Source organism: Chaetodon auriga, chromosome 21 (genome assembly GCF_051107435.1).
Source record: "Chaetodon auriga isolate fChaAug3 chromosome 21, fChaAug3.hap1, whole genome shotgun sequence".
In the NCBI taxonomy this organism is placed as follows: domain Eukaryota; kingdom Metazoa; phylum Chordata; class Actinopteri; order Chaetodontiformes; family Chaetodontidae; genus Chaetodon; species Chaetodon auriga.
The window spans coordinates 8,394,720-8,408,973 of record NC_135094.1 but is presented as its reverse complement, the minus strand read 5'-3'; the positions used below and the strand labels follow the sequence as shown (position 1 = coordinate 8,408,973).

At 41.7% G+C, this 14,254-nt stretch overlaps 1 protein-coding gene across 2 annotated transcripts in view; it reads left to right on the top strand.

Moving 5' to 3' along the window:
- Positions 1-443: 443 nt before the first annotated feature.
- Positions 444-14,254, top strand: part of plod2 (procollagen-lysine, 2-oxoglutarate 5-dioxygenase 2) — a 32,790-nt gene continuing 18,979 nt past the window's right edge. For both annotated transcript variants that reach the window (XM_076721370.1, XM_076721369.1), the window contains exons 1-3: positions 444-824; positions 12,475-12,566; positions 13,556-13,692. In XM_076721370.1, the coding sequence (XP_076577485.1) occupies positions 722-824; positions 12,475-12,566; positions 13,556-13,692 (332 nt within the window). In that variant the 5' untranslated portion in view covers positions 444-721. The remainder of the gene's footprint in view (positions 825-12,474; positions 12,567-13,555; positions 13,693-14,254) is intronic.

The window sequence follows — 14,254 nt, the reverse complement described above, 5'->3', positions numbered from 1 at the left end:
CTGCTGTCTGGAGGCATTTTCTCTTTTATATAACCCCATATAGGAGCGTGTTAGAAGAGGGCCAAGTCACGTGGGTGATATATGATCTGGATAAGGGAAAAATGGGGGGAAAAACCCCTACAAAGCAAATACTGAATAAAGCCTCCTGCAGTCTGTTGAACATCACTGTACAGTATTTTAAATCCGACTTTGTCCTTTTTCTTCAGCTGAATGAAAAGTCTGTTGTGAGCAGAGCAGTGCTGGTCAGGCAGGCGCTCGGTGCTCAGAGGGAGGGGACCAGGGGACCAGGGGAGGGGTATTTAACAGTCAGGGGGCAGTGCTGGGGGTTCAAACACAGCTGGTCTTTATCACACTTCGGCTTAGGGCGGCCCTGTATCGGGGGGGTGAACGCCGTTATCTTTCCTCCACCGTTGCTCTAACTTCACCGGGAACCCAAGTGGCCGCAGCTGCAATTAAGGAACCACGCCTGTTGCGCTCTAATCCCGATGCACTGCACTTCTTATTCGACCCATCCCTGCAGAGAAACAGCAGTCTCAAGAGCTGCTCATTCACAGAACTTCTGATTCATTGGAGGACTTTTTTTTTTTAACCTCCCCCCCTCTCTCTCATCATTTTATTATCGCGAGAGCGTACATTAGGACCCTCCAGGGCAAAGCCTGACCACTGCTGGGAGGTGGGCAAATAGTCCAGTCGGTCACCGGGAGCACGCACTGTAACAGCAATGGAGTACCTCAAGTTTTGTTTTGTGTTTTCATGCTGGCTGAAGTTTGCAAATTCTGTCTACCCTACTGGGACACCTCAAGCTCCTGCGCCTATTCCTAAAGGTAAGCAGCGATCAAACTTTTTTTTTTTTTTTTTATCCTTCCGATTGTTGCCCCCGAAGTCAAACACAGCCTGAAGTTCTGTCTCAAAGCACGCAGCTCCATCATATTTGACTGCTTTTCTACTTTTGAGTCACACATTTGCGACCCGCACGTTCAGAGCTGTCATGTGAAGCGTGCAATAGGGGGGGATATCTATGGTCCAAGATGCCATTTAAAGGCTACATGATGTTCCTGTGCGGGGGGTGCAGGTTGCATGCCACCGAAAGTGCTTATGTCCCGCGCTGCATATGCTGGGGGCGTAAAATTACACGATAGCGCCTGACACAAAAGAAACGTCTGCGGTTTCACACAATCCTGTTTTTATTCCATGTTGTTCGGCTGCGTGCGGCCCCGACGGTTATACACAGATGCCAGGCTGTAAAACGTCAGGGCGAGGAATAACTAACCAATTAGAAGCGAGTCTTTGATGGCGTGTGTGTACTTATCCCCTTTCTGTGCATTTGGGCTTGAATGGAAGAAGCAGGGCAATCATACACTCATCAGCCATGATTTCAATTAGAATGAAATCAGTTTTATTTCAAGGCAAACAAGCAATTACGTGCTTGATGGAGAGAGAGGCAGTTATAAAGCTGGTATAACTGAAGGTTCGTGGAGTGGAGCCAAGTACAACCTGCTTGAGAGCTCAGCCATAGGCTGTACTCTACATATATAGGTCTTTGCTCCCCAAAGCGCCCCAGATGTGTCACAGTTTTATTGACTTGTTTCAAAGCCCTTCCCCTGTTAGCATGTCGCTGTGGCTAAATTGCTCTAAATTGCTCTAAAATCATTTCAGTTAAACACAGCTCCTTTCACAGTCCTGGGCATCTTGTAAAAACCTGCAAACAGCAACATAAGTGGATACATATGGGGTTTTTTTATATACCGGCGATGATGTCATGAGTCCTGTGGGCTTATGTTTAAGATAAGTCTGGAAATCTACTTTTCTAAGGATGCAGTTTGCTGGGGAAGGCAGTCTAAAATCAGGGCACAACAGCTGCCTTCAGGCTCCACAGGCTTGTTTTGTCCTCCTGTGTGGACTAACTGAGTGTCTTTCACACAGTAGCAACATTAACTTTATGAGGGGTTAAAATGTTTGCTTGTGAAAGCCTTGTCTGTACACCTGGCAGAGATTACAGCGCAACTGATACAGCTTGCTAAAAGGCACACAAAATAATCTACTAAATCTCTCCTTTGAGCTACTGTAGTAAGCTTTCATATATGACCATGCATACTGAAGGTATTGAACATTTTATTTAATGACGTTAACATGTCATCATATCAAAGTATTTTAATTTGCATTTCTGGAGGTTTTCAGCAAGTAACTTTCTCAGAGAATGCAAAATAGCAAAATCTACACCAGCTTTTTCAGTTTTTATGCAGTCTTTAACTACTAAAGACGGTTTTATGAACTGAACAAGGCACTGGTGAGTAATTCTACTGGCTCAAGTAGTAGTTCATGCAGTATAACTCCATGAATAGTTTGCAATGCAACAGTAACGTGTCATGAAGTACAAGCCAAATAGACCCGAGCCCCAAAGCGCAGCGCATTTGACATGCATTATAAGCCAAGGTTTCAGAAGTTCTTTTGTTTCTCTCATTTTATAATCCAAGAAGGAAGCATTTGTTTTGAACTGGGACACACTATAGTGATAAATCACTCCAGTCCACCAGTTATGAGCCATTCTGGAGCCTGTTTGGGTCGTAATGTCTGAAACACTGCATTACACCTGATCCAACATCTGATGATGTGTTAACAGTGAGGAATATTATCTTGATAAGTTCTTTCGCCCCCAAGTTCTCAGTGAAACACTTTTTTCCCTGAAGATGGACGGATGTAGGGTATGGTGGTGAAAAATCAAGCAAATAACAAAGGCCTAAACCTTCTTCTTTAGAACAAGGCCAGGTGACGTGTCGTCCATCATGTCAAGAAGAACATGGACGTACTGTTTTAGAGTGACTTTCCTTTTAGGTGGGGCAAGATGCTGGTCATCACAGTGATGGAATATGACAAAGCAGAGACAGTGGTCAGTAAGCAACCACTAAAAGGGCTACAGAAAAAAATAGATTCACAGGTAGGATACAGATATTTGTATTCCCTGGTTTGTGTTGCATGCCAGCTGTGCAAGTAGAGACTTAATGCAGCTTTGTGTTGCAGCACAGACGTGAACGGTGTGATTCAGCAGTGAAAAGGGGCAGTGCAAGAAGCAGTCTGCCCATTTCTCACCTATGTGCACCTGGCCGGCCACTGTGAACAGCAGACTTGGCTGCTGGTTTGGCGGTTTTGGAAAGTTACAGGAATTGGGCAGCGCAGACCCCCACTGTCCGGCCATCTGAAAGGAGCCTTTCACTCCTCTCGGACTGGCTGTGTGAGCAGTACTTCTGACAGCGTAGATATGTCATTTAACGTGTACTTCTTGTGGTGCGAGCCGAGCCACTTCATATCGCTGTGCACGACTCCTTTATCCTTTGCTACAACACTTAAACCCTCATTCAAATCATTTTTTTTTCACGGCTTTGATTAGATCATTTGAGTCATTTTACAATGTTTGTGTCGACGTAAGTAAAGCAAAAAGTTCTCCTCCATTGGTTTCAGCGTCTTCAGCTGCTTGTTTGAACATGAAGTATGCCACTATCTGAAGACCATAAAGAAGATCTAAATGAGTAATCTGACCTTTTTCTTGGTGAGTGAGTGTGTGTGTGGGAAACTCAGATAAACACAATTAGTCAGTATGATCTTGTTTGCTCCACTGTTCCATGGAATAGGCGTCTCTAGATTAGACCTTTCCCAGACATCACTGACGTGTCAGCAGGCAGCGTTTTATAGAGAAGAAAAGGAAACTCCACCTAAAGTTGTCCATGCCTTATATACTGTATAATAGCGCTCTCTATTGCCTGTAATTCCAGTCTAACAAACTAACAAACCCTGTTGGCAGGCCAAGCCTGTAATCATGTCTTAGAACATTGTCACTATATCACCACAAGGTTGGTTCTGTGCCTCATTTCCAGCCAAATATGTGTTGTGTTGTCTGCTTTTTCACTCGGCCCCTTTTGTCTTAGCTCTGTCTGAGGTGTTTTCTGCCAACTATCAAAAAGGTAAAAACAGCAGGATATCAAGCTGACAGTTCCCATTATGCAAACTCTTGCTCTTAAGCAGTACTGAAAACAGATGATGTTTCAGCTTGTTGTCAGGAGTATGGCTGTAGTACAAATATCCCATTGTTCTACCTAGCAAGTCGTTTTAAATGAGGACGATCTGAGAGTGGGAATTGAACAGCTGTTGATCTTTTGCTGCGTTGGCTGAGTCTTGTCTTGATAAGACAGTACCTGATGGTGTGCTGTTGAAATTGCCTTGTACTCAAACTCCTTGAGCTTTGTTTTAAATTGTAGTCAGAAGTCAAGACAGACACTAAGGTTTGTATATTAACTGTAACACACCAACGTGACACAGCTGTTAAAAGGAGAGGCTACAGGAAAGCTAGACCATCACAGTAAGTGCAATTTTCACAGCTCTTTCACAGCTTTTTACTTGGTCTCATCACAATAAAACATTCATACTACCGAGACAACAACAACAAAGACATTCACTCTCAGGGAAATGTTCTAGGCTATTGCTTTAGGTAATTGTCTAAGTATTCCAGTTGTAAAATTTCACAGTGCAGCCTTTTTTCCTGTCTTCCTGTGAGCCAGGGATTTCAGTTTGTATTTACTAATCATTGAAGTCCGTTAAAACAAATCTGCTAGCTGAGAAAAACATGCAGAAGCCAAACCATGCACTTAGGGAGCAGCTTAATTCTGGTCTTTAAAGCATTTTCAGTTCACTTTCCATGTAGAGAAACAGGAGCTGTGTCGATGTGGTGAAAGTGGGATTAAAATGCTTGGCCCATGTCCCCTTTGCAGCAAATACTAACAAAATATAACAGCTCATATCATAAAATTGTGCTGTTTTCCACCCACAGTAATATCAGCATAAAATAATTAACTAATTTATTCAAGGATGCTGGTTAAACTTAAACAGTCAACATCCTCAGTGCATTGTGTTGTATCAAACTAGCTCAGCGATGAAGAATCTAAAGCTCTACAGTGACGCCGGACTGTGGCCAACGAAGGAAATGACTGTCCTAATATAATCATTACCGCTGATGAGAGCACTGCATGACGTGAACCAGATGAAATTAGTTGTTGTTCTTCTCTACGTTCTAGTTGTTTTTATAGGATAAAATAAATAAGCCATTCTTGAATAAAAATGATGTGTGACGAGACTGCAAAATTGTTTCCTGGCCCAATGCTGGTGACATCATGCCACATCCTAAGGCTGTAGTGCCTGTGGTTTGACATGTGTAATTGAAAACACAGCCTTTTTCTGCGGATGCACTGCAGCGTTCTTGCATTATGGATATGGTTGTTTTATCAATTATGGTTGGTATGAAACGTTGCTAGAAAATAAACTCTTGTCTAGCTGTGGACAGTTGAAATAATGTCCAACTAACCAACCTGCGAGTGTTTCCTAGTCCCTCGGGTATCCATCCCACAAATATGGTGACTACTGCTAATTGCAAACACATGGGGTGCTCTCCTAGGTAGCAACAGTGGTATTTTTTAGGTGAAAAGGAATGTCTGCACGTCTGGGGGCTGCTGGCTTTTAGACATCAAAAGCGCCACCTCTGTGCAAAGCTAATGTACTTTCATTAAATTTCTAATGTGTTCTGAAGCTGGAAAACCTGTTAAAGTGACTGTAGGTTGGGTAGCGTGCTTCTTCTCCATTTAGCCTTTATATATAGATTCAGCTCCATGCATACAGTCTACAGATGTGTGTAAGTGCAGACGTCCATCCTTAAGCTGCCAAGTATGCTTTAACAGAGCCGCTTGTTGGATGGTCCAACGGCTTCGGGAATCCCCCTCACCTCCATCGTCACATTTGGGGGACCATTTGTGTAACTTTCCAAATCCCTCAATCTGACAGTCATACCCATTTCATGCAGCGATCAGGAGGATAAGGAGCGAGGGTATGAGCTTCTCTCTCCAGCTCTCTTTCTGTCACTTTTCATGTATGCAACACTATAAATGCCTTCCAGGAGAGACTGTCTGAAAATGTGTGTTGTTGTCCCCATATTGTTGTTGTCCCCATATTTAAAGGATATGCTGTCTGCCTTTTACCTTTGATGGCAGGCTTTTCATCCCACTTTCAAACGTGGCTGTTCCCAACAGTTCTAAACACATTTGATTTCCAGCATGGTCGGGAAATACAATAAGAACTGCTTCTTTTCTATCATAACCCAACCCTTAGACCTTAAAGCGGCTGTGATTTATATATTTATGACAATATATCAAATGACAATGTGAAAACAATGAGCCAATGTGAGAGGTCACTCATAGTGATGAATCTACAGAGAATCATCACCTGAATCTGCAGGTCCCCTCAGCTTTATAGTGAGTTCGAGCTCATTGTTTATCTGACCGGTCCACAACTTTACTGTTTTGGTTCACTCTGACTGTTCTAACAGCATTGGTTCCAGCCAGCTGTTTTCAGTGGAAAAGCTCTAGAAACTGACTGCACACTTCCTATTCAGCACCACACAGCAGACAGACACAGTTAAATACCTGCTGGTGAACACAGTGGAGCATTTAACAGCTTTAGAGTTAGATGTTTCCCTCAGGTGTTGGCCGAGACAAAAAACAGATGAAAGATTATTTTGGACAGAAACATGATATATCAATGCTGTGTTCAAAGCTTGTTTCCACTGCACCAAAAAGGCCAAAACCTTTGGAGGTTTATTAATAGCATTATGCCTTTCTGAGGTAGACCAGAGATCAGTAGTCATATCTGACTTTACAGCTGCAAATTTGTTCTGATAATCTGATTAACACCTTTCTGGTTCCAGTTGTGACCCAATATTCCAAGAGCAACACAATTGACCAATTAATCCAAGCAATGAAACTTTTTTTTTCAAGGTTTTTTAAAGTATAAGTAGCATCAGAATTGTAGGAACCTTTACAGCACAAAAGAACATTACAGATGCCCTTTCATTTAGATCCATGGGCACTGAGGTGGACAGAGATGAGCTCTGATGCTGCTTAGCCTGTTCAGTGTCCACAGTATGGATGGTGGCTGTGTCTTTGTCTCCTTGCTGTGGTGAAAAATTAGGCCATTGACTTGTTTGTCACTTCTCCCTGCTTAGGCACTGCCTTTCATTTACTTTGGACCAGGTGACAACTCTCTCCGTTCGTATTACTCACTTAGGTGGCCAAACTATATCGATTTCAACATGTTGTGTTTAGACCTTGGAAACATACCAAAAATGTTGTCTTCTGCCAACTTCGCATTACGTATCGACAGAAAACTGTTGTCAGTTCCTATATGTTTCTTCTTATGTAACCTGGCTCGAAATGTTTTTCCCTTTGAGAGAAAGTTGTTGCTAGGATGGAAAAGTTGTATGCTGCCTTGAGTAATACATACCATCATACCATTGCTGAAATTTTGGCACAGCTCAAAGACCCAAGACCCATCCATAAAAAGTAAATGCCTGGCAGTCTGTTACACTCGGCATGTTTAAACAATTCCTGACCACTCTCCATGTCCCCTGATACTGATGTCTACTTTAATTATTTCAGATGCAGGGAACACACAGACTGACTGGAGTTAAATTCACATTTCATATGATGAGGGCTGGCTTTTCAGGAGGGTGGTCATCCTGAGGCGAATCTCTAAGTATAGAAATGGCACACAAGGTTGCCCTCAAAAAAGGAGAATTAAGCATCAGTGTGCAATCCTCGCATGGAAGCAATCCTTTTTCTTTTCCCAATTTTAAAGCGTCTTGATTTGCCTGGATTTACCCTGCCTGTGTGGGCTATCAGCTCAACTACTCGCACTTTCCTTTGCCTGACACTTTCTGGATAATTGTGGTAAGCTTTAAGGTGAACTTGCTGTGGTGGCTTATTTATTTGGATGACCAAAATAGAAAGAACAGGAGTTTGTGTTCACTGGCCAGGATTGTCTCATCAAAGAGGAAAGATCCTGTTATCCTCATGTTCAAGGCCAGGGCACATTCCCATGATACCTCTTTCCGTTCTGCAAGAAATGCTTACTTAAGCTTAGCCCCAGCCAGTGAGTCAGAACTTTTGCTCATTGAAGTGTGAAAGTTTACCTAGACGGCCGAGCCCCATGTGGCACAGAGAAAGAGTGAAGAGTGCACAGTCAGAGGGAAAGACCACTTGGCGTCCATGCCTTTCTTTGAGAGGAGTTATGGCAGTACTGTATGAACTACATTCCTCTCCCCCCGTGGACTGTTCTTACAGAACTGGCATGACAGTGTGCTGTGTTTACTCTGACTAGACACTCATTCCCCAAAAATCACAGTTGCCTATAAAACCTCTCCTTTTGAGTGTTGCCATCTGTCTCTTAGTTATGCTTAATTATTAGTGTGATTAAAGTGTTTACATAAAAAACACATCAATGGACTGGACAGCTGGCCCAAGATTGCATTTTGGAATTAGATTTGGAGGTACATTTGTACTTTTGTTGTGTGGAAACAATTATTGTTTTCTCTCCTTGAAGATTAATTTGAACAATATGTGACAAGCTGTACAGTCTATTACTTTCCTGGCAGAAAATGATACATTGTACAGTCTGAATGTTGCATGAAAAGGACAAAATACCCAGAGTGGTCTTGTGACTTCTGACACTATTTTAAAATGTAGGGGCAAAGATAATAAAAGGAGACATTTTGGCTAGACCAGAGTGACTGAATTATGACTTTTTATAATAGCAATCTATTTATATTTGGTTGGTGTTTGTGGTTTATGGCTAAAAGCAAAGCACTAACCAGCACTGTTGTGCAATCATGAGCCCACTCAATAAGACAATCCCTTTTTTCCTTAATATAGTGGCAGAAATACATGGAATAGCTTATGACTAACAGCTGGTAATATGTCATATATGCATATCACGATTACAATCAGCAACTCCCATGTAAAATAGAACTGGATATCATCTGCATATACGTAGAAGTCAATACTATGCTTACGGATGAGGGACCCCTGTTGAAGCAACATAAACAAACTGAACACTGGGATGAAGTACTGACCTTAAAGGCGTACCTCAAGAAATCTTTTCTCTGCATGAGGAAATATTACCTAAAGTGACTGACATGTGACATGTGACATGTTAATTAGCTGTAGACCACTTTGTCATATTTCGTGTGCTGCACAATCAATCCTCTTTGTAAGTTTCAGATAACATCTGAAAGGTTTATCCCTTTAGATAATTTTTAGGTATGCAGAAGGATGTGATATAAGACTATGCTTACTTTTATTTATCGTGAACAAGGTTTTTTTGGAGAAGGAAACAAAATTTATTTCTGTGACAATATAATGTATGGGTGAACGCCAGTTTAAAATCCTCTCAGTATAAAATCGGTACATCCCTTCATACAGCAGTATGCTCTGTGAGGTCGTTCACATTTAGCCTGTGAGCCACAGTTAGATTTATAGATCACAAATTTACATATCCATAGCTGGCATTCAACAATGCTGGCAGATCAGAATTCTCTCCTCTGCACTTTGTGTTGTATTTGGAGACAATATCATAATTTCCAGCCAAGGTTTCCAGCCATAGTTCAGATGGGGACACAATGAATCCTAAGGGATTTTTTTCCCACCAGGAATTGTGTATGGAAAAGCCATGAAAGACACTCACCAATGTGTTGGAACAACAAATTAAATGTAGGAAATAAAAGTGTCAGTCTCATCTATTTTAAATTAAAGGTGGTTTGCATCCCCAGGGTGTACTTAACTGGGAGCTTGCTTGCTGGGATGCACTCTTGTGGCCTGCATGTTTACAACAAGAAGGAAGTGTGTGGTGCCATAAGGTCAGGGCAAGGTCACGGAGGGTTAATTTGTCTAAGTCATCAGCCGATTTCTTCTTGATGGGAAGCAGCTCCCTGACATCACAGGCAAGCCATTGGTTTTGTTTTTCAGAGTTTAGTGTTTTGGAAATTGAAATAGATAAGTCATGCTGAATAGAGCAGGGGTCGTAGCATGAAGCTTGACAATGGCTTTCTTTGCACAAATACAAACAAAGTTACTAGTGGTGGATTCCCATTTTATGGGAACAGAAACATGAATTGAGATAATTACAAGGAGGAATACAAAACGTATCCTGGCTGTAATTACAGCAGGATGAAATACAGAATTTTCATGAAGGTTTCCAAATATTGACAAGAAAACCCAGCAGAAAATAGTCAAGACAGCAGTATGCTCTCCTCAAGCAAGGATGGAGGGAGGTTCACCACTTTGTGATCACATGATTGGATAACGGATATTACTACATGGGCTCAGAAACACTTCGTAAAACCTTTGTCCCTAAACACAGTGTGTTTTTACTTACGTTATACACAGCGTTCCAGCTTTTTTTGATTGTACAACCATTTCCGAAGCCAGCAGTCCATCACTTACACCCACTTCAAGCATTCATTGGCCAGCTGTGCAGAGGTGAGAAAGTAAGCTGGGTTTGAACTTCTCTCTCAAGCTCACTTTTTCATTTGTTACTTCACAATTTCTGGCACTTTTTGCATGCACAACACTGTGAATGGTTTCCAAGAGAGACTGAAGCTGTGTCCAATATTTAAACCATATTATTTAAAAAAAAAAAAAGCTTTGCTTAAGATATGCTTCATAAAGCAAAAAAGGAGGGGAAAAAGTGTCCAATTTGATTTATTGGATGTGTTTTTGCCAAATGAACTGGCCTTCATGCATGGACATATTGCATTTAGCATACATAATTGTCTGATCGAGGCTAAAACTTTGCCTCCATGATAGCCTGGTGTAGGATGAGGAGAAGAATGTAAACTTCTCCTGTCACCGTTACGATCGCTGCATGGAAAATGTGCTTCCCAAACATGAGAGACGCCATCCCCACCCTGCACTATGCTTGATCGTCTTCTCCCTCCAAGCCAAGAATAAGAACAGGGACACACCTGTGGCTCGTAACAGACATCCCTTCCCTCTGTGTGATTTCAAACTCATGTTGTTCTGAATCTGCCCAGTCCTTCACTATATTTCATCTGATGCTGTTAGCTCCCTGTCTGCCTCTAACTTATTTCCAACCTGTAACAGAACCTCTGTGTCAGAGGAGTACTGGAATGGCTGTTAGAGCAATGACAGGGCCACAGGCTAGACTGGGATGAGAGAATGGTAAAGTCACATTAACAGGAAATGGATGGAAAAGAGCTGCAAGGAGGCTGCTTGTAATGTACTTTAGTTAGGACGAGTGGGTGGGAGGCGGGTGATTTCGATTTTGCTGACAAATAATGCTTCAGAATAAGAGCTTGGCTTTTATTTTGCGCTCTCGGGCATTGTTTCATTTACTTGTGTAAAAATAAAGCACAAATACAGCGTGTGTCAGGAATCTCAATTTATGTGGTTCCATGGCAACCACAGTGGGTTTGTATGACCACTCAGTTGGGGTGAGGGGAGTTGACATCCTCTTATAGCTTGGATGTGAATGTGCATGATGAGATTTGCTGTGCAGTCAACAAAACAAACAATCAAAACCACACTAATAGAAAATTGCCTCAAAAGTGACACAATGAAGACCTGTTAATCTTCCTCTTCAAAGATTCCCAGCTCTCTAACTGTGTTCTGCAGCAGACTGTGCTTTCTTGTCTTTCACACTTCCAATCCGACGTGCCAGTGTCCAATAAATAATTTACAAGGCTTTAGTGGAACATAGTGCTGTATATTAAATAGAAGGCAGATTGCCTCTTGAAACATGAAAAGCAGGATTAGTATTCAAGTGGTCTTATAAAACCATACTAAAGTGTCATTAACTTTTTGTTGGCCTGTGTCCATACTGACACGGCACAACATATTGCACATTTTGAACTGATATTTTTGGAAGCTGGAAATGAATGAGCGCTCTCCCTTCATGCAGCGAAAGAGTTCGATGAACTAGATCTAGAGATCAGGGTACCTCCTTTCCCTGCCTCATAATAACAGATTGCAGTCTGTCTAATCAAGGCCACCACCAGAAGCATAACAGACCAAGTGAAAACTAGCTTAGTGGCTTTAGCCTTCCCCTCTCTAGCTTCACATGAGGCTATGGTGCTAATTTGTATTTGGTCTAACCCTTCTTCAAACCTCAGCCTTCAGCACTCATGGCCAGTGGAAATGTCCTGGAGGTTTGTGGGAGTTTGTTTAACCCGTATAGAAAGAAATTATTGAGTCCACATTTAAAAACATGCTTCTGTTTCTGAATCGAATCAGAACTACAGTAGACGTTGCTAATTTGAGACGTACGTTCAGACTGCTAAACCAAATAGCTACCAGTTTATTGACATAGGTCTGAGGTTTACAACTGGTTCACTTGGTTCAAAGAAGTGGGAATGTCAATGCTTATATTTAAGCATTGAATACTATACATATTTGTGTGGATATCCTTCAACGGAAACAATAAAAATTGCAATAAAGTGAGAAATTTGCAACTTGATACATCTGAAATTTCAGCTGCAATGATATATTCCCCACATCCCTAGAATTTTATATGGAAATCAAAAAATAATGTGATGACTTTGTAAGTCACTTAAGTTTTGGAAATTTGTTTCTCTTTCTTTTCCAGAAAAATTGCTCGTCCTAACTGTTGCAACAGAGGAAACCGATGGTTTCCACCGCTTTATGCAGTCTGCAAAATACTTCAACTACACTGTGAAGGTAAGATCTTGTCATATTCAAGAATTATGTCTCTCACTCACGCACACACGCGCGCTGTTTCAACACACTCTCGATGATTGATTAGCCCGTTAAAGGAAACAACAAAGTGCAGCAAGCTGTAAAAACATCCATCTTAAAGGGACACTCCTCAAAGTGGGTCCAGAATTCCCCTCTGTGGTTGAAGCCAGCAGTAGACAAAAAAACAAAAAACTTTGCCTTTTTTTGATGGTGTTGTTCTGAGCTCGGAGTTGAGGCGCTGCAAGCATTTGCGAGGTCCTGCCTGCTGCACCACTTGCTGCAACATTCCATCACCTGCAGACACATACATACGCTTTGGGGCCTTTACTCAAAATGTTTGTGAGAGGTCTTTCTGGATTAGTTAATGTCAGTTTCCTGTTTTTCTTTGCTTTGTTGTTCGGCTTGATGTGCACCCATCTCTGTACAGACAACCCAATGAGACTGCATTAGCACACAAAGAATAACAGCAGCCTGACAGTTTGAGTGCAGCTGCCACAGTCCTGCAGGTAACTGTGCAGGTGGATTATCAGTATGAGGCCGACTTAAACTCTGAGGCTCACACTCACGGTGAGATTGTGTGGAGGTGTAGTCTGGCTGCACTTAAACAGTTTAGAAAATGGGCCATTCTAGCTACCACTGGAAAATCTGCCATTATGGTAACATAATGGCTGTTTTTTCCAAAGCAGCTTCTTTAATCCATTTGCTTAAATCAAGTGTAATTTTGGTGACATTAGTGGTCCCATCTTACTCTGTCCTATTTTTGCAAAGTTCTTGGAAATGTCTTGCATACTGGGAGGCCAGTGAACATTCCCCACGCCTCGCAAGTGGTTTTGAGACAATAAAAATTAAGACATTATATAACATAAAGACATAAAAATGACTTGTGAAAATGCATATTTTCACAGTGCTGTTTGTTATCAAGCCAATCTGTGTCAGACTCAACAAGTTGCCCTCCGTGTGTTCTGTTTCAGGTGTTGGGAATGGGAGAAGCATGGAAGGGTGGCGACGTGGGTCGTTCTATCGGTGGAGGGCAAAAAGTCAGACTACTGAAGGAGGCCATGGAGGCTCTGGCTGATCAGGAGGATCTTGTTGTCCTTACTGTGGATAGGTATGCTATTTTTTTAGCTTTTTTTTTTGCAACCTTTCCTCTGTAGCCTGACTTGTCTTGATAATTCAAATTCAGCATTTTGTTAATTGGGAGCATCCGTTCAGTAGTATCTCAAGGCCTAAATTAGTCATCAGTGATCTCCCACATGAGTCCCAGAGACAGTGATATTGCCAAGAGATATATTACTTTGAAATGCTGTAGAGAAGTGAAGTCCCTTGTTCTGGGTCTATGTTTGCAGCCAACAGATAAAATAATGAAAAAAGATCAATTTTTTTTTTCTTTGCTTGCTTGTGTTAGTTTTCTCAGAGATGTTCACTTTCTCCCCAAACATCAGTTTGATTGAGCTTTGCTGTGATTAAGCTTTGATTTGAAATCTAACACATTTCCATAACAACAAAGGGACACAAAACACCTTTAATTGCTGAATTAAAACTCAAACTAATTTTAACAATTGCAGACTGTAATAATTGCTGTGAAAGCCTCCTGAGAGCTGTTTCTGCACATTTATGTTGCGCTAAACCGCCTTCTACTCATTCATGTAAAGGCATTATTATAGAGCATC